The sequence below is a fragment of the Glycine max genome, chromosome 14, assembly GCF_000004515.6.
Source record: "Glycine max cultivar Williams 82 chromosome 14, Glycine_max_v4.0, whole genome shotgun sequence".
In the NCBI taxonomy this organism is placed as follows: domain Eukaryota; kingdom Viridiplantae; phylum Streptophyta; class Magnoliopsida; order Fabales; family Fabaceae; genus Glycine; species Glycine max.
Window position 1 is genome coordinate 4,526,409 of NC_038250.2, and position 21,387 is coordinate 4,547,795.

General features: G+C 30.2%; 2 protein-coding genes across 11 annotated transcripts; one reads left to right on the top strand and one right to left on the bottom strand.

Annotated features, from left to right (window-relative positions):
* Positions 1-717: 717 nt before the first annotated feature.
* On the bottom strand, positions 718-3,344 carry LOC100817048 (alcohol acyltransferase 9). Its single transcript, XM_003545178.5, has one exon. It carries the CDS (start codon positions 2,969-2,971, stop codon positions 1,646-1,648), a length of 1,326 nt encoding a protein of 441 aa, XP_003545226.1. The 5' UTR covers positions 2,972-3,344; the 3' UTR covers positions 718-1,645.
* A 7,750-nt stretch (positions 3,345-11,094) lies between these two features.
* On the top strand, positions 11,095-16,675 carry LOC100779779 (ethylene-responsive transcription factor ABI4). 10 transcript variants are annotated; one of them, XM_041009251.1, is made up of 3 exons: positions 11,095-12,231; positions 12,574-12,646; positions 15,559-16,675. In XM_041009251.1, exons 1-2 carry the CDS (start codon positions 11,274-11,276, stop codon positions 12,618-12,620), a joined length of 1,005 nt encoding a protein of 334 aa, XP_040865185.1. In that variant the 5' UTR covers positions 11,095-11,273; the 3' UTR covers positions 12,621-12,646; positions 15,559-16,675. The 10 variants fall into 10 exon arrangements, with proteins under 10 accessions (XP_040865185.1, XP_040865186.1, XP_040865184.1 ...); XM_041009252.1 differs by having other exon boundaries at positions 16,182-16,675; XM_041009250.1 differs by lacking the exon at positions 15,559-16,675 and adding an exon at positions 12,739-12,998.
* The last annotated feature ends 4,712 nt before the right edge of the window (positions 16,676-21,387 follow it).

Consider the following 21,387-nt stretch of genomic DNA (forward strand, 5'->3'; position numbering starts at 1 on the left):
GTCCAACAATTGTCAATGCATATTCTCTTCCAAAAATGATATATACATTCTCTAGAGTTCTTATAAATATACGCTTCATTCTCTTAAAATTTGCAGTTTTGGTCGAATGGTAGAGAAATATATTTAAATTTTTTATTTAGTTAAAAAAAATATTAGTCAAAGTGATCACAGTACAATTAGTCACTTGGTCACCCTTTCCAATGGACAGAAGTTTTTTTTTTATCAGCCAAAAAGAGAATCATATATTAAGATGGCACAAGGGGTGCCTACCCAAAAAAACTTGGTTTTGTAACTGAACAACCAGAATAAGCCAGCAAGGCCAAGAACCAAACTTATGGTGCCCAATGGACAGAAGTTGATCGTGAGCATGCATAACGTTCGGTGCTACTAAATTTAAATTTCTCCATCATATATCAAACATATATTAATATTTCAGCAAGAATAGTATCAGACACAATCTTTATCTTTTGTTGTTACGTGATCACTAATAAGTCTAAAATTATTAAAAGGTAAAATGCCAAATTGATAGCTTCTCACTTATATCTACATTCCTTTATTTTATTTTATTTTTTATTGCAACGCTTGTAGTATGTTATCTGAATGTTTCAAATTACTTCAGATGCTTCAATTAAACTCATCACTCGTGAACACATAATAGATTTAGTCAACTAAGTGACAAGAGAATACATTGACTAAAATTACAGATGTTAGCTAGACTAAGAAAATTATGATATACATAGTTACATAGTATAATATAGCATAGGCACAGATTGCATTCTGTTATACATTAACTGTATGTAAATAAAATTTGATTATCCTTAATTTCTTTACTAATTATTAAGACCCTATCATATAGATAGAGAAGTAGTGTCGTAGTGATTGCATTGAAAGCTACCAAAGGTGCATCCTTGCATTACATCATTGGAAAATGGGAGATCATGTTCCTCCCTGTACTACATGATAAGCTTGTGCCACTTGGTTCGTTGCCACAGCGCCTCATGGTCCACCATGTGAGATAGGCCACGGTGGGCATTTCATCATTTTGCAAAATGCAAACACACTACCGAATCTCGATTCTTATTCGTAAAACCTCAACCATAACCATTCAGCGCATCTAATCTAAATTCGATCTCAATTCATAGTGTTCCTTTGAATGTAAGTCGGTAAATTCATTTTAAAATGATGTAATTTATGTATGGATATTTTTATCATAATAAGATTAAAATTTAATAAAAAAACTTGGATTTAATGCAGAAATTAGTAAAAGTTCTTTTAATCCAAAATTTTCCTACACAACATCAAATTAAATATATCTAAAATTAATGTAAAACTTGATAGCATATCAATAAATAACATACGTTTCAGAAAATCATGATTTTTGTCTAATTCAATAGTGTACGAAAATAATTACCGATTTACCGTAATTAATAAGTTAGATTTTGGGTCAAAACTCAAAAGCTAGAAAAAGTAGGACAAAACACAGTTGTGAGAAGTGAGGGAATGAATGAGAGTGGGGGCATCTCAGGCATTTAAGGTGAAAAGTTCAGTTCCATTAATTGAGTAAAATACGTAATTATAATTATTATAAAATTTTGGACACCATTTTAAATTCTTAAAAAAAAAAAAAGCACGTTTGCGTCACAAGTCACAGGTGCGACGCGCGCATGAAAAGCTGGTAATTGTCAACGGCGAGAGTGGGGACAGCCACCATGACCTTGACACTCACACAGTGTTCCCTGAGCGGCAAAAACAAACAGTACCTATCGCAGCACACGGGTCCCACGTGAAGAAGCTTCCCCATACCCACGTCAATCTTCTCCAACCCTAACCGAGACCACTGCGACACTATCAGCACCCCAACCGGGTCAGGGCACGCTTTTCTCTCCCACACCAACTCCATCACCTCCCTCACGTGCTCGTTCCCCACCCTCTCCTTTGCCCGCTTCACCAAACCCGACCCGAACCCGATCCCTCTTTCCTCCAACTCCTTTGCACTCGTCTCCGCACACCCCAAAACAAACGCGTTCCCATAATACCCCTCCGGCAAACCCGGTTTAACCCGGTTCCGCACGTTTACACTGAACACCAGCTTCAGCTTCTGGTTCGGCGGAAACCCTATTGCTCTCGCCCAGCTTCTCCACACGTGCGCCGCTAGCACCTCGAACGACGTGTAACACACCGACTCGCCTGGTTGACTCGTGCAACGCGCGAGTCGCTTCAGCTCGTTGAGTCTCCTCTTGTCGAAGGTCACCGATGTTGGTTTAAGCCCCGTCGAGACCTTGCTCATGAAGTTGCATAAATCAGCGACTCGGTTGAACTCGGGGTGACTCGCCGAGTCAACCCGCGTCTGCTTCCCACGCGGCGGGTTCAGAAGGTGACGCTCCCAGACAGGTTTTTGTTTGGGCCTGAGACCTAATAATAACTCGCGTTTCTCGTTGGCTAACTCGGCGAAGTGGTTTAGAAACTCCGCGCTACCGATCCCGTCGCAGATGCAGTGGTTGATCCCGACGCCGAGTGCGGCGGCGCCGTCGCGGAGCCACGTCATCTGAACCACCAACGGCGGCGATCCTTTGAGAACGTCTGCCACGTGGAGCGACAAGAGAGACCTCCAGTGCGTAACTGTTTTAGGCGCTTTCTCGAAGTCGTTAACATTGTAACAGTCAGCGGAGGCTTCTATGAACACCGCGCCTTGGGCTCCACACACCACCTCCAGGCCAGGGCCATCGGGCCTGGGCCTGACCCGGCCCGCAAAAGGATAATAAAGAACCAGCGCTCGGGCTAATGCGGCTTTTAAACGGGCCGTGGTGGCAGCCTGGTCCAGGCCTGGGCAAGGGTTGTAGACCAACAGATACTCTATGGTAAAACGAAGGAAGAGTTGTGAATCAAGAGCTGATAGAGCCAACACGCTTGATGGAGTGGGCTCGGAAGGTGTAATCACTGATGCTTCTTTTACGCGCACGGAACTTCCCATGTTTGTTCACTGATCAAGTTTTTTGGGCTAGGAATTTATGTAATTTTTGCAAATTGGGCTTTGGGAGGAGATCGAAGTTTAAGATGCATATACTTTGTGGAGTGAACGAATTAAGAAGCGTGCAAGTGTGAGTGTGAGTGCGAGTACGAGTGAAGCTACAAATGGATGATATTTATAAGGAATACAAGAACAAGTGAGTTTCTCGTGGGTTCTCAAAACTTAAGAAGCACTTCTCATCGACTTTTATCATTGGAGTAAATATTGTGCCCACAGTAATAATTATAGTTTATATAAATAACTGCTTTAAAAAGTTTTTTTTTTCATGATTAGTTTTTGTTAGACAACTTAATTGATCATCGTTGATAATATTTTATTTTTAATCATTTTTTTTCATCTACTTACTTAAAAGTATCCGAATTCAATTGGAAACTATTTTAAACAGTTCTAAGTTTTTAAGAATTAAGTGGGAAAAAACTTATTAGAATTCCTAAATACCATGTAGGGGCCCAACTCTACTATAATTAATTAATTGCAGCATTCGAGATGTTCGGAGAAGAGTGTTGTCATTCATTTACGAACTTGATATTAAGGTGCCAAGATTCTCCGGGCATCAAAATGAATATCAAAACAATTAATGTAGTATACTGTAGAACAGATGTGCCCGCGAGCTTTTTTGTCTGTTGGGTTGGACTGATAGCTATTACTCCCTCAATCTCAATCATCGCCAAGCACAATTAGTTTTCAAATTCTGTTTATTACATCGTTTTTACATTGGTTATATATACTTGTACAGTATAAGATTAGTAAAAATTTAATTCGCATATACAAAATTTACTGTTTTTTTTTTGTGGTGGTGTCGTGTTTGTGAACTGTGAATTCGTGATGAGGTTGACGTGAGTAGTTTGCTTCACCGGCCTGTCTGTCATTCTGTCCAGTTTGTGTCCCCGTCGGCAAGCTATACCTGGCAGAAATTTTATGAAGAAAAATATTAAAATGCAAATAGGTGAAAAGCAGTCACTGGGAGGATATATAGGCACGGATAAAAGTTTAAAGCATTGCCCATATATAAATACATCTTGTTAGGTTTGGTTACGCATACATACATGTGGCATCCACATATTATTGGGAGTCACAGTCATAAATTTCATTTTGTTGCTTTTTTAATTTAAAACACACAGTTCGTGTTAAAATAAAATAATTTTCAAAGGGATTTTCTATTTACTTCTTTATGAAATCTAATAGAACTTAAATTAAATATAGTATGTGTTTACCTACTTGTTGCATATTTTTATCGCTAACCCCGAAGTAAGACAAATTATAGTTGCATGGATCCACATAATTGAGAAAAGTTTAGGGAGTGGGGTCTTAGGATGGTTTTTATCTTTATCACTTCTAAAAATATGTTTTATATTACCTTCTTTCGTTTGAGATTTCGAAGGATTCGAATATGTGATTAGATATTGCACAAGCTTAGAAAGGAAATTATCTGCAAACATTGCTAGTGGGGTTGCTTGTTCATAAGTACTTGCTAGTGACGATAATCTTTTGTCAAATGGAGGGTGTGGTCCAAACATCAGTACTTAGCCTTATAACCACTCCATAATAGAAACCAACTCGAGCCATAAGATCTACACTTACTAGACCCTAAGGATCGACCCTAAACCTATAAGCTGCACATCGATCCCTTGCCTTGTATACACACACATATATATATATATATACTCTTCAATTAAAGTTGTTGTGTTACTATGAAATTGCTTATAAGTTTTAACTTTCATTTAAAAACATATCACTGAAGATATGCCCTATTATTATATATATAAAAATTTTTTGGCTATTTCACATGTCCCGAATACATACATACATGGCATGTAATATATTACCCGGCATGACGTTGACAAGGACACATCCACAGTCTTTACCTTAGTCAAATTCCCAACTTAGCTATCACCGGCCAATTAATTCTCGTGCAGATTCTCTCTAACGTGGTCTCCTTTCTTCCACACAAGACAAAAATATGGCCAATGCAGAGATAGAGATGCATATGGTTCTCAATTAGCGTAATAGTAAACTAGAGAAGGTAAAATAAATAAATAAATAAATAAGTCTGTGTTCAGGGATTAGAATCCTACAATAGGAAAAGAGATTTTTTTTAATTAATGAATAAAGTATAGGTGAGGCGATAGGACCTCTCCTCCCCCCACTTGGATCCAATTCGAGATTAATTAAAATGATGTGCATCTATCTAAAGGGTCTAAATTAATATTAAAAGACTATAGGGTAGGGCTTATCAAAAAAGTAATCAAAATCTTGTTAACTTTGTTTCTTGATGGATATGCATGGATATCTGCATGTAAAATTTGGTAAATTTGCTTGCACTATTATCTGATTCCTTGTTGCTTTGGCTGCCTCTTTTGTCCTGCTTGCTGCATGCCCATCACGTCTTTTCACAAAAGCAAAGACACAAGATCAAATTTATAGATGGACGCTAACAATTACAGTATCTATTTTATTAATAAAGAAACTATATTTATATATCCCTTTGTTCCCATTTTAAAGGAACCTAGCTAGCTATATCCCCCACGGGGCTGTGTAACGCTGATTTGAAGGTTTTGTTCTCAAGATTATGGACAATAATATATTACTAAGCTATGCAAAAAGAGGATCACATATATATAGGGTAAGGGCAGAATCAGTGCTAATGCCGAAAAAATACAACAAGAGTCCAAGTACAGACCATGATAAACGACAGATTAACAAGCCGTATATTTATAAGAATGAGAATCGGATGCACATTAAAAAATATCATGGTAAAAAACATCTTACTTATTCAGAGAGTTTGGATCCGAATATTTATTCATAAATTTATTTACTATTTTATTCGATTTGTTCATATCAGCATTCCATGTTCGTCATATTTTACAATTAAAATTAAAAAAAATATTGTTTAATTAAATTAAATAATTTTATTTGTAATGTTTATAGCTTTTTTTTTTTGAAGTTGTAATGTTTTATAGTTAAAATTATATTATTGTTGATATTTTTTAATTAATCAAGTTATATATGATACTTTTAATCAATTCTATTCTTTTCAATTATTAATATTCATGTTAATCAATATTAATGTTCGCTCTTTCTCAAATATTTGCATTTTACCATATAAAAAAATACATTCTATTTTATCAAAATGTGAATTATGATTTCAAATATTCATATGTAGACATGTAATAAAAAGAAATATTAAAGTCATCATCTACACCACAAAAGTGAGTTCAGATGTAATTTTTAATATATATATATATATATATATATATATATATATATATATATATATATATGCACTCAAAACTTCTCCATTCTATAAGTGGAGAGACAGAAGCAAATATAGTTTTTTTTTATCACTGCTTTTCACTGATTTCATGCCACTATTCACTAGCGTTGCTTTTATACATCTTATCTACATATTTTCATGCATTAAAACATTAAATATTTATGTATCTTTAACTCAGGTACACTTATTAATAATTAATTTTGAATATATAGTTCACCATTTAAAAAAATGCCCTTAAAAATTAAACTCTAAATTTTAATCCTATGAAAAAAAAAATTGAATACTTTCTCTCTCTTAATCTATATTTTTGCAACTTGGTTAGCTGTAAACAAGAAAAACAATATTAGATGTGATATCTATTAATTGTTTTATTACTTGCCAGTTACATTAAAACATAATATAAAATTAATATTTAATATACATTTAGTATTCTCTTCTAAGCGCTTAAGCACATCTTGAGAATTCTTTTAGAGTAATTTTTATGCATGGTTAGTACAAGTATATACTTATACTAACAAAAAATTGGGCTTAAATTTCTTTAACTAAAGTCTCATGTTTGGTTTTGTAAATAAAATAAAAAGTAGTTAAGAGAGAATATTTTTTTAAAGACGGTCAACCAAATTTTCAAATAAAAATTAGTTATAAGCAAAGTCATTTCTGAAATAAAAAAAAAAGTTAATAAATATTTCATATTTATAATATAATTACCACAAATTTCCATTATAAGTATAAGTGTATAACTTTTAATTAAAATTTTTTTATATAAAAATCTACAAACTTATCACGTAACTAAATTTGTGATTGTATAACAATTTACGCATTATAAATCTCTTTTGTTGCTAAGTTGAAGATGCAAAGCCGGCCGCAAAGGGAAAGGTTCTTTTTGGTCCTCAATGGCTCAATTGGAAGCAGCTTTTTTATTATTATTATTATTAGTCAGGTCATTGATCAAGAAAAGGGAAGGACTTGGACCTCATCTGAGCCCATATAACTGACCTCATCTTGGACCTTCTTGGGCTTAGCTTTACTTGTGGGCCCTATACAGTACAGTATCATATCCATCATGGTTAAAGACAACTTCTCTTTGACAAAAAAAAAAAAAAAACTTCTGTAAATCGTTGACCCAATAAGAAATTTCTGTAATAGTATAACTCCTAATTCTTAAAAATATTATGATAACAACGTTCATCTTTTCTAAACTGTTTCCAAACGAACTAAATCAGTGAAACTGGGATAAAAGATTTAATGCACAAGTTTACAACTTAAAATTTATGTTATAATAGATGTTAAAAAATTCTAGTAAAAAGCAAGACCAAAATGAAGTTAAAGGAATCATCGAATCGTTGTGTGTATGTGTTTTATTCAGTATTTAGGATCGATTTTAAGTAACTGAAAACGGAAATTTTCATTAAGAAGAGTGTCTATATTTTTTGTAAGCTTATATAAAATAAATATTTATCAATAAAAAGTTTCATTTTTAATTATTTGAAAATAATTATCAAGATTGATTTTTATAAAACTTATTTTTTTGTGTCAATAAAGGTAGGTCAAAGACATTCATAAGAAACTTCAAAAAAGAGAGAAAAATATGTAAAATGAAAAGTGACGTTATTAAAAAAGGAAGTAATCTTAGAGATAAAAAGTAATAGAATTTGACTTGTGTTAAATCACAAGGTTACATAAAAAGTAAGTCAAACTAATTCAATCTCACTTCTTTAGTGAGTGAAAAAAAAATAGTGCAATAATTTAATTTACTAAAGGTTGGTAAGTTAGGTGGGTAGATTCACAAGCTAACTCACTTATTTAAAAAATAAAAATGAAGGAAATACAGGAAAGAATTAGAATAATATGAATACAAAAAAAAATTATTCATGATAACAAAGTCAAAAAATACGAAAATAAAATTAATTTTAAAAAACGAGCCAACATTTTTATAACCAATTTAAACTATGAGTCAAGTCAGATAACTTTGATAATTTATGTGTTCATGTGAAGGTATACTTGGCTTTCATTATCTGTGAAGGATGCATGGTACGTAGAATAAGGATACGAGAATTTGACAAATATTCCCAAGAGTATTGAATGAAGCCTGAAGAATCATTTTGTAAAAGAATTACGAATGCATCTATATGTATCCATTTAATATAATATTTTAAAATAAATTAATATAAATTAAAATAAATATTTTTCAACAAGATTTAGTATAATAATCTGAATCACAATTATTTCTTACAAGTTAATTTCTTATAATAAAATTTACAAATTTGTTGTAACCAAATTTGTTTCATGTCTTTATGGTTGTGAAGGAGCTTTTGTCCCTTGCCCTCATAGACTTTGAGTGTGAAATGAAGAGAGAATGTTAATTGGTGGAATTGGAGATGAATTACTAACACTTCCTATACCACTTTTCTTTCCCTATACCACTTTTCTTTTTCAATTTTTTCATTTGCAAATGCTAAATAACCTGTACAATAATATAAAGAGAAAATTCACTAGCCAAATAAAAATTAAATTCATTGTATGAGAATGAGAGGAAACAAATAACTCTTCAAGAGAACCTATGCAATAATAAGTTCTTTCATGTAGATTGACACTATTCCATATTATCAACAATATAGAATACCTCTTTGACCCTTCTTTCTTTGAGACTTGATTTCCGCAAAAGCATCCCCAACCCAAGCTCTCTATCTTTCTCTGCGAATGAACCAATCCAGCATAAAAATAATCAGAGCTATTTCAATATAAAGATTATTCACTAAATACAAAAAAACATATAAAAACATTGCCATATATAAACACGCATTTTAATTATAGGAAGCTCCAGATAGAGGTATTAATTAAAATTCTAAAGCACCCATCCACAATAAAAAGAAACAAAGTGAAGTAACATGGATATGTGGTGGTGCGAATAGCAGATCTACGGAAATGCAGACTTGGGGCGGCGAGATTGTGTGGTGGCGCGATGTCTCTCTGTCAAGACCACGCGGCTGCTGACAAGTATGAAAGGAAAACTTTGTAATCCTAGAATAAAAGAACATAAGAGGAGGAAGCAACATGCTCTTGCAGTGACAAGGTGGTGTGGTGGTGGTGCAGTGGCACAATGTTTCTCTATTAAGACCATGCTTCTTAGAAAGTTTGAAAGGGAACTTTGTAACCTTAGAATTAGAAAACGGCAGAGAAGGAAGCATCAAGCGTTAAAATGTAATGTGTTAAAAATATTTTTTTAATTTTTAATATATATATATATATATAAAATAAAATTTATATTTTAATTACGGATTAGTGGATCGGGTTAATAAATCTATAAATCTAAATTCATTTTGCTCATACATAAACAATTTTGATTCAGTTTTGACTCAAATACGTATATAAATGACTCAATCCAAAATTATTTAGATCGATTTAGGTTAATTTGAATTCGCGAATAAGTTATACCCAAAAACACCCCTAATTAAATGACTAGACTAGTACTAATAGACTAGTACTAATACTAGCAAAATGCATGTTTTCTCTAATCACATCATCACATGAAAGATGTTTACGACAATTATAATTGGATTTATTCTTAATACATCAAACGTACTAATTCAGTGATCATATCAAATATGGAAGCATACAAATCCTCATATATATAACAAGACACGGACAAGGTTGTATTGATGCCGTAACTGAAGGGGTGAAGCCAGCTTTTGATGTCTAAAGCAAGAAAATCAGCTTGGTAAGAAAATCCAGCCATTCCCAAAAAATGACAAGCTTTTGTGCAATTACACAGACAATAGGATGCATCTTGAATGGCCTGTGCACTTAAGTTGCAAGAGGGACTATAAGTTAAAAGTCTTTCGTGGCGTATATATAGTACGTATTAATTAGGTTGTGACTTTGGGAGTTCATCATCATGGAAGATGAGCCAAACAAAGAACCGAATTCTTTTTCCAGCACAAAAAGCTTCAATATAGCTAACCATATATATATATATATATATATGCGCGCGCACGCGCCAGTTCAATGAAGGTTGCGCTTATGGATGGATGTGTGTACTTTATCCGGCACTTATGACTAGTTTTTGAAGAATAAACTTCCGACATTAGAAACATTTAACTACCACGTAATCCAATGCAATATGTGTGACTAAAATAAGGGTGGCTGGACTATGTTTATATGTCAATTAGTATTACCATAAAATACGTTAGATACCATCACCTAAATCTCCTGAACACCAACAAAAGGAACATGGTTGCCTACCGGGACCAATATCTAGCCATTTGTTAAAAAAAAATAAAAATGATAGTTGTGCCATTTCCCACCCTACAAGGTTTTTATTTTGTAGCCCTTATTTTAATTATTAAAATTAAACTTGTGTGATACTAGTAGTTAACTTGCCAATATATGTAACAAGAGTTGATAAAGATTAATACTCCCTATATTTAAACAAACGAAGTAGCTTAGTACTCCTGTTTAAAAAAATTACTAGGAGTATTTTTCTTGATGCAAATGCAAGGCACAATAGAAATAAAGATCCTTAGGTGGCAGTGTAATAATGAGTTGTTGTCTGGGAAAGTAGGAATAATAATTTTCGGTAAACAGCATAGGAATGGGAAGTAATTAATTTAATTAACTTATCCCAAGCAATAAACACCATAACCCTAGTCTCGAAACAAAACGAAGAAAATCAACAAAAGCAAGAAGCATCAGAAGCAGGGATTCCAAATTCCGAAACCAATACTATTGTGGTACTCTATTCGATGCACATCACCAATCCCTTCCTCTTTTTTCTCTCTCCTGTATAAATTGCATGTTACACCGCCCTATTCCACCATTGACAGAGATGACATCGAAACCCCTTCCCACCAGAGCCTAATCAACATCAACACTGACTCAACAACGAGCTTCCCAACAACAAGCGTCTCCATCTATCTTTCTCCCTCTAATCTAATTCAGATAATTATAAACCAAACTGGGCCCAACCAACCAATGGCCTCTCTCCAACCTCAACCCCAAGAAACCAAACCCACCGCCACCACCACCACTGAAACCACTCCCAGCGAAACATCTAACAGTAACACCAACAACAAAATCAGTAGTCGTAAGTGCAAAGGTAAAGGTGGCCCCGACAACAACAAATTTAGGTACCGCGGCGTCAGACAACGAAGCTGGGGCAAATGGGTCGCCGAGATCCGCGAGCCACGCAAGCGAACTCGTAAGTGGCTTGGAACCTTCGCCACCGCCGAGGACGCCGCCAGAGCCTACGACCGCGCCGCCATCATCCTCTACGGTTCCAGGGCACAGCTTAACCTCCAACCCTCCGGTTCCTCTTCTCAATCTTCCTCTTCTCGCTCCTCTTCCTCTTCCACCCAAACCCTAAGACCCTTGCTTCCTCGCCCTTCAGGTTTTTCTGTCAATTTTCCATTTAACACCGCTACCGTGCCTTACCCTTATAACAATAGTCACAATTACACTTACTCCCCACCGGTTCTGTGCCCTAATGATAATCACAATAATAATATAGTGCAAGTTCATCATCCTCATCACCATCGTTGTCCCGAGGAATTGGTGCAAGTGCAAGTGGCACATACTCTATCAACATCGTACCAACATAATTCGGAATCCGATGTGGGTTTAGGTGTGAATAATAATGTTTTTGTTGTTGATGGTTCTATTAGATCAACCTCGTACCAAAGGCATGGTTTTCTGGATAGTAATAATAATCATGTGCATGTGCAAGTGCAACATGGGGTTTTGTCGAATCAACAGCAACAGCAACATCAGAATGGCGTGGTGGTGGAGGGAGTGAATAATTCCCCCGTTGTGGGTTCGGTTGCGTCTGCTATGGATGCTTCTTCGGTGGATCCGGATCTGGCGTTGGTGGGGACAGTGGGGCTTGGATCTTCTTCGCCGTTTTGGTCCATGGCGAACGAGGATGACTACACTGGTAGTTTATGGGATTATAATGATCCTTTCTTCTTTGATCTTTAAAGAAATTTGAGTTTGAAATTGCTTGATTAATTAATTAGAATTATAACATATGTTTGTTCAAGTTAATTATATCGTTCGATTGGTTTGAACTTATAGTATTAGTTCATCGTGATGGAAGAGGATCACATATAGATTGATCGATGCTGTTGTGAATAAAATGCTGGGTAGACTACGACGCTGAAAGATTAGTGCTTGTTAGTATTAATTGTTAATTGTGGATAATAAGCGTAGTAGAATTAAATAAAATCATTTTCATGGTTGAGATTTAGTGCTGTTGTAAAATACTAATTAACTGCAGTGCAAATACATTTTGCTGCTGGTGATTGGGAAGCAAATCAACGATGAAGTTATGTATCTTGCCAGATTATGCGGTAAGCCCTTTCTATTATTTGGACTTCATCAATTCAATGTATGTGTAAGTTATATGCACTGATCAGTGATGTTTAAATGTAAATGTACGTAGTCATTGTTCTCTTGGATCAAATAATTCGGAGGTTTTCATGGAGTTTTAACTGTGAAACCAGAAGTTGAGAAATTGAATGATTGGAAAAAAGCTGTATTATTTTTTTTGGGTTGATTAATATTGTTCTTAATTAGTTTGTCTATAAAAATTTCCTTCTTTTTATTTGTCTAATCCATGCAAACATTCTCCTATCTTCAGAGTTATGTTCTTGTTAGCATGACCCAATATTGATTTATGGAAGTATGCAAATAATTTATTTATTACAAACTCTAATTTATTTTTATAAATCTAAACTACTTCCTTAGAATTTATTATTAGAAATTGTTTCTAGTTTATTTTAATAAAATTTATTTATCAGATTTTTGATTTAGTATATAAAGTTAGTTAATTGGTAATATAATCTATATAATCTACAAGAATGTGGAGACCAAAAAAAGTATGGTTTTTATAATTGTGTTAAAGTTATTATTTCTTTATCATTTTGGTATATGATATCTTTTAATATCATAAATAATTTGACTTATGAAATGATATGGAGAAACATTTTTCATTAATTTAGTATAAACATTTTGATTAAAATGTAATTTTGGTCTATTTATTTTGTAAATTCATAATTTTGATCTTCCTATTTTAAAATTTTAAAATAGAGATATTTTGTCATATTCTTCAAAATATGTAATTTTAGTCTTTTATTTTTGTAATGAAATTAATCTAGCCTGATACAAATTTTGTAACATGGCACACAATTAATTAATTGTTTAATCAATGTCATACCCAATATTAATCTCTTGACCATAAACACTTCCAACACACTTTCTATGTTTGAAGGAAAGATGAAAATCCTGGATTTAATAAAAGTGAAGGACTAAATTTTTTTATTTTAAAATAAAAAAATTAAAGTTGTGAATTTTAAAAAATAAAAAGATTAAATATCTTTATTTTAAAATAGGAAGATCAAAATTTCATGTGAGCCAAATATTTTTCTTTTGTAATATTCTTTATTTTACTCTTGTTCCCAATTTTATACTGTTATTTATTTAATATGATTTTACTCTGCATTAAATTTAAGTTTGGCATATTTTTACTGAAACTATTTTAATGTTAAAAGTGTTAATATGAAAGGTCTAAAAACATTGAAGTTTTCTTATTCAATCTAAAAATCATAAATCACATTGCAATTTTCTATTTGTGGACTATTTGATATGGTAATATTTTCTTTTGTTGAATAAACACTTTTGAAAACTTTATTAATACTCAATTTTATTTTATTTTTTTATTAGATAGGTGTCTTTTTTAGCGATGATTTTTTTCCCTATAATGTCATTAACAATTAAATTTATATATTCATGTATTTATTTAATTATTTTAACTTTGTATCTAGTCTACCTTAGTAGCTATAGATGAATTTAAAAAAATTTGTCATATTGTAATATAATAGATTCATTTACAAGGTTTAACATTTAAATTTAAATATTCATATATATATATATATATATATATATATAATTATTTTTTTATTTGAGGGTTTCGTTAAAATATTCTTTTAAATAGTTATGGTGGTAGATATGTTAATAAATTCTTACAAGATATATTTTTACTATTTCTTTACATAGATTTATATTGTTATAAAATATTCTTTCAAAATAATATATATGGATGTAAGTTTGGAAATTTCATTTATAAATTACTTTATGGTTCATTAGGTCATAAAATATTAAACAAATAAAAAATTTAAAATTTAAAAATTAAATTTTAAAATCTCAAATTTCAGGCCAATATCAAATCTGATCCGGACTTAGTTTGGGAAATTTGTGTTTTTGAGTGCGTTTGTTTTATGGTTTAGGAGTTTATCATCGAAAATATGAACACACAAACCTAATATTATTTTGTTTTTTTTACAAGTTTTGAAAATTTATCTAAGTATTTTATGTTTATGAATCTTGTAGCTTCTTTTTTATTATGTTTTTCCATGATGTTCCATGTAACTTTCCAAATGGAGAGGGATGAATATGTGATATTTTTATGGGATTGAGTATGAAAATAAAATTTACTGTGTGAATATGAAAAGCTAATATTATCTAAATATATATGCATGTAACTTTTATTTTTATTTTTATTATTTGAATTTTAAAAAATAATTTCAAGAATATTCAAATAAAATTAAACATATTTTAAATATAAGCAGGAATAATAATCCTAGTTGTTATATTTCTAGGAATATGATTTTTTAGAATACAAATCATTCCGTGAAACTTCAAGTATTTATAGAAAAAATTATGAAGGTAAAATAAATTAATATGTTATTTTATTCATTTATTTAAATGAGGAATCTATATTTTTAATTTAATTTATGAAAACTAATTATTTTATTCTCCCTCCATTTTAAACACTATAAAATATAGAAATTGGAGATACTTTTTTTGTTTTACATAAAAACTTATTGGATAATTTGTTAGAGATGTGTAATGCGTTGCTAAATATTTTTCTTCATCTAGTTATATTAACATTAAGCAAGTTTGCTTTTGTTCTTTTTTTTTCAGTAGAATTTTTATTTATTTGAACAAAAATGCCGGATTTAGAGGATAGGAGAAGATGACGAAGGAATTGATTGAGAAAAAATAAAAGAGATTTAAAAATCTAAAAAAAAAATCGCACTCTCCTGCACACTCCTGCACGTTCTAGTTCTCATTGATGATTATTATTATTTTTATACACACTGTACATGTAACTATAACAAATTTTATAGTTGTCAAACTAATTTCAAAATGAATCACTAATTTCTAATTAAATAATTAACTAAATTATTGCATACATCAACAGGAAGTCCGGATACTCATAACTCTTCCCAAGGGATTTTTGAGGGTGTGTTGGAATTTCTCAGAAGAATTCTTAGAGTATGTTTGTTAGTAAAATAATTTGTGATGAAACTTGATTATAGCTTAAAATTATGTTTAACAAAAAAAATTTGTCTAAAAATTCAGCTCAGAAGAAGCAAGACTTGGATGTTTTTCATTCAAACTTAGTTTATCCAAATTAAGTTTACAAATGTTAATTCAAACGTGCACTTAGATTTAAAAGATTATATTCTTATATTTCTTGGATGAAGTTGAGTTACATTATGGGTCATCTTAATTTGTCTAATGCGTTATATTCCTTTATAAAGTGTAATTTATTAAAAAATAATGAATCAGTTATATTCCTTTATAAAGTGTAATTTATTAAAAAATAATGAATCGATTATACATTGTTAAATATATAATAGTTCTATAGTTCCTTTTACTATGATAACATAGAACTTGAAAATTTGAATCATAATTTTTTTGGCTGTACACGTGCATCGGAGGTCTGGATAGAATGTTTAAGTTGTTGAGGGTAGTCTCAGCTTGGCCAAATAGCATTTACAATCATATTTTCCTGCTCTTTGGGTGTTCAAAATTATTTAGATTGCTGGAACATTATTATACGAAAAGCATGTGTGTGGGGGCTGTGGTTAGTGCAGAATAATTAAAGTGGTGTTCTCAAAAAATATTCTCTCAGTGGCAGCAATTCGATCAAGATCATGCAAAGGTTTCTAGCTTGGAAGTGGATTAGAGCTTGCAAGGGGGATTTAGGGATTTATCTATTCTGTCTTCGTGGTGTGCCAATCCAATTTCATGTATTTCCCGTGGTACCCTGCTTGTTAGGGTTTTCTGAGTTGCATAAGCCTCAAGCAGAAACATTGTGCTTGGTTTTACTGCTATATTTCCTTTTGTTCCAATATTTTGGACTTTTTTACAATTTTTGTTTTTCTTTCTTCCAAACAAAATACCAAAATGGGAAGGGTTATAGATTATTTTTATCAGATAAAATGTAAGAGACATCATCCTGTATAACGCAATCATCTTTTAAATTCATTAATTTAGAATTAATGTAAAAGAATATTAGTTGTTTTTTTTAATCAATGTATATGTGATGAGAATAACCCATGATGAATAAATAATTTAGTTGACCATCTATTTTAGGGTTTTATTTGAGAAAAAAATTTAAAATGATAAAAGGTCAATGTTTTGTTGTGAAGGCCCAATGTGGTCTCTTTGTTTGGATTTATAGGCTTTATTAATGCTGTTACTTTTTGTCGGCATCTTTTTCTTTTGTAATTGTCTTCTGGTGTGGGTTATAGCTTGTAGCCCAGACATTTTTATCAGTAATAATATTTTTTGGCCTTTAAAAAAAGTTGAATTGTTTTGATTTTGTTCTAAATATTATTGGGACGAGTTAGAATTTATAAATTTAATTTGATAAAATTTCATGTTAGACAAGGAATGAAATAACGATATTTAAACTTATCCCAAGAACATTAATAAATTGTTGGAATGAATGAAATAAGGTTTGATTTCTAAAATAAAATTTTATGTTAGAGTCTTGTAAATGGAAAAAAAAAATATGATTATGATAAATTTTTTTATTAAAGATGACTACTTAGATAATTTTTTTATAAAGATTAGTTATTAATAAATTTATGAATAGTCTGACCCATCTGATTAAAAAAAATTGTTCTACAAACACCCTCACTTAAAAGAATCTAATAGGCAAAACAATGTTGGACAGTGAATGATCCTAAATCAAGTGTATCAATTTGTGGATATATGGGTTATGTTTTTTGTATTTTTTGTTTGCCAAATATATTTTTAATTTATAAAATGTTATCTAAATCAATTAAATATATTTCTAGAGAAGAAAGAATTCAAATCTTAAAAAAAATAACAAATACTAATAGGCGCTCACGGAATAATAACGCTCATATATATAATAACAACTATGACTTCTTCAACTAAACTCTGTGCCGGTTATTCCATGCAGTCTAAATTTATGTTATTCTGCCAATTAATTATGCAAATCCCACGATTTTCTTGCAATAACATGAATCGATTGAGTGTGAAGTTAATTCAAAAATGAACCTTTGAATGAGACATTGGGTCAGTCATCCTCATTAAGTCTAATTTAAGCTATTCAGTCAAATATGACACATAATTTATTTGCGTAAATTCGCTGGTTTCATGAAGATTTTTTTATAAAAAAAAATCATTTTTTCTAAATTTTTTTTTATATATAAATCTTCAATAACCGAAAGAAAACAACATGAATAATATAAAAAAATATAATAAATAAATATATATACATATATTGTATTAAATTAAAATGATTTAATGAATCTCTTGATTCTTTTTTAAAATTTAAGATATTTGTAATAAAAACTAAATGTAGAGTTATACAAACATTTTAAAAGCATTTTCTATAGCACGTTAACACTATTATGCTCTTTAATAATCTTATTTCATTGTTTTTGCTCTTCTCTATTTATCTATTTCTTTATTATATAAACATTTAAAAACTAGTTATTTTAGTCATTCATCTTTCTATTTCTTATTCAAGCAAATCAATGTTTTTTTAAAGATAATTATAAATTCTCTATAATTTCATTATAGTGATTCTCTTATTGATTAAGTAAATTAAGAAGTAATGAATACGTTTAATATTTTTTAGATATTCAATGTATTTATTTTTTACTTAATATTGAAAGTATATAAAAAATAGTTTCAATTTTCAATAAAATGTAAAAGCTTTTGTTGTGGTTGTATATTTTCTGTCCTGAAAAAAAATAGTTGAATCCACACGTTATATTTCCTTATTATTTTAAGTTAGAAATGAAAATATTAAATATTTTTTGTATTAAATGCTTTTTTACTTAATTTAAATAAAATATTATGAACATATTATTAAAGATTATGTTACTACGGCGAATTAAGATATTATGTAAATCCAGTATATATATATACATGAAAAAAACACTACTAGTCTATTACTATATTCATTTGGATAATGAAAAGATTTAATTCATTTAATTGAATAAGATATGAGTTATTATAAATTTATTAATATTTGCTTTAATTTTTATGTATTAAAAAATATTTATTCAGGTAAATCCAAAAATTTTGCGTGAGACAAAATAGTTGAATGAAAGACGTAACATTAAAACTATTTGGTGTGTACGTATACATCCCGTGAAATTGTTGCATATCCAACATTGTTACGGATAAGCTACCACGGTGTTAATGACCAAGTTCCTAATGGACCGTATTCATGTAATCATGTACGGTACTACGGTACATGCATAAAGTATGAACATTCAACTTTGGTCGACAATAATTGATAAAAAAATCTCCTTCCAATGATTTTTTATTATTAGGTTAATATAACAAAATTGCTAACGACCAGAGATTTTTACCGTCCAATTCAAAAGCCTAACGTGAAAAGGCCGTAAAAATTGAACTTGTCAATCTTATCTACAAATGTGAATTCGGACATCATTCTCTACATTGATTCAGATAAAGTCAAAGATTTTCTTTGAGCACATGTAACTGGCTATTAACAGTTAAAGTCGTAGAGTACGATAGTTATTAATTGGTTGTGAGTGAACTCGCAAATTTTACTGCATATAAGTTAGAAGATAGGGCTCAATCCTCTCTGTCGGGGCCCGGCTGTAAATTTTAAGTGAAAAGTAACATATATATATATATATATATATATATATATATATATATATATATATATATATATATATATATGATGTATTTTTATTTATCTTATTGAGAGAAAATAAAATAAAAAATTATGTTGAAAAAAATCTCACTTCGATTAAAACTAAAATTAAAATATAAATAACCCTTTAAGCTAATTTTTAAGATTGAGTTAAGTCTAAAGTTATCATTTTAAGATTTTGAGAAATTAACTTTTTATTAATATTATTTTAATTTTTCGTTAATTTAAATTTAAAAAAATCTCATTTTTCTTTCTTTCAAATAAACAAACAAAATAATACAGCAAGTAATAATCCAACAGCGATGCATGTGTGGCACGTAGTTTTTGAATGATAAAGTTTATTCTTAAATTTTCAAGGAAGTAACCTCATCCTATTTGTTTCTTAGTGATAATGTATTTGTTTAGTGTGTTATAGTATGATTTAACATACACTCCCTCCTCGTATTTCGGTTCCCACGTACGCCGTTTGGCAATTTTCAAATATAAAAAATATAATTATTGAGAGAAAATAACATCAAATAAACGTTTCAGCTAAAAAAATATAAAGAGGCAAATAATTATATTTAAAAATTGCCAAAATATAATTATTAAGCTCAAACATTTATGCACATGATATTTTTTTCTTTTTAAATTTTTTTATAACATTTTCAGATATAATTATTTTCCTATTTATATTTCTATCAATTAATTATTTAAATCAACCTTAATTGATTTTAAATATTACTTTAAATTATTAAAAATTATAAATAAATAATAAATCATTGTGGCAATTACCTTTTAAATACTAAGTAAGAAAAGTTTTATAAAAGTACAAATGTTTCTAGCAACATAAAAGTAAGTGTTAATTTTTATGTTTTAAATATAATAAATCATTTTTTAAAATGTCATTTTACTTTTATTTCTTAAATTGATGCCTATTTTATTAATCATATTATATTATAGATATGAAGTATCTTTGGATCTCTCTTGAGATAGGTGGTCGTTTTTAATAAAATTTCTTCTCTTGATCATATATATTATTTACAAGAACTCCAATCCCATCTTGCTTAAAATCACTTCTTGAGATTTACGAAATACATTTGCACTGTTGTTTTTTCTTCAACCAGGGAATTCATACACACATGCGGGATTAAATCATATACACTATGGATAGAAATTAAATATGAACGTAAAAAAATGGATAGAAATATCTCTCCAACGAAGCAAATCTTAATTAATGCATAAAGTTTCTAGTAAAATAAATGAAAAATATTCAAAAAGGAAACATTTATCATATAAAAATCAGATAAACATTTAATACTTACTTTTTAAAAATATTAAAAATATTGAATAGAATATTTTTAATGCTCTTACTGATCAGCTAGTGGCCTTGACCCTTGTTAGAAAAGCCATTTAATAATTATTTTCTTAAAAAAAAATTGACTTTAATTTTTTGGCCAAAAAAATCTTCATTCTTTCCTTTTAACTTTCTAAGGGAAATAGTTTAACTTATTTGTATAGTATGTGTACGTTAAAAAAACAAATAAGTGGACAACATGCTGTAACGTAAGAGAGCAATTTAACTTTTTGTTTGAAAATCACTTAATTTTTCTTGTAATCATCAACATATACTTTTCAAATTGTTAAATTAAATGAAATACCTATCGATTTAATTTATTATATAAAAACAATCCCTTGTTTTTGTACCTAATTAAGGGAAAAATTCAAAATTAAACAATTGTTTTTAAAATAGAATGTGTATTTAGTTTAATTTTCTAAAAATACTTATTTTTATTATTTTCATAGGAAAAAAACGAATAATTAGATACTATTTCTAAAAGTAACCGTTTCTAAACAGACGTTCGTAATAAAATGAGATTAACAAAAATATTTACATCCTTCTTTTTTCGTTTAGTTTCTGTTGGTTGGTTAGATTTTATATTGAAATTTGTGCACAAGTTAGATGTAAATCAAACATGATGATAAACCAAATACGCACTGGTTTTTAATTTTCATCATTCAGATTATTAGTTTTTTAAAAGCATTTTTTCATTATTAAGATAAAATACTTGAACTTAGTATAAAATTGAA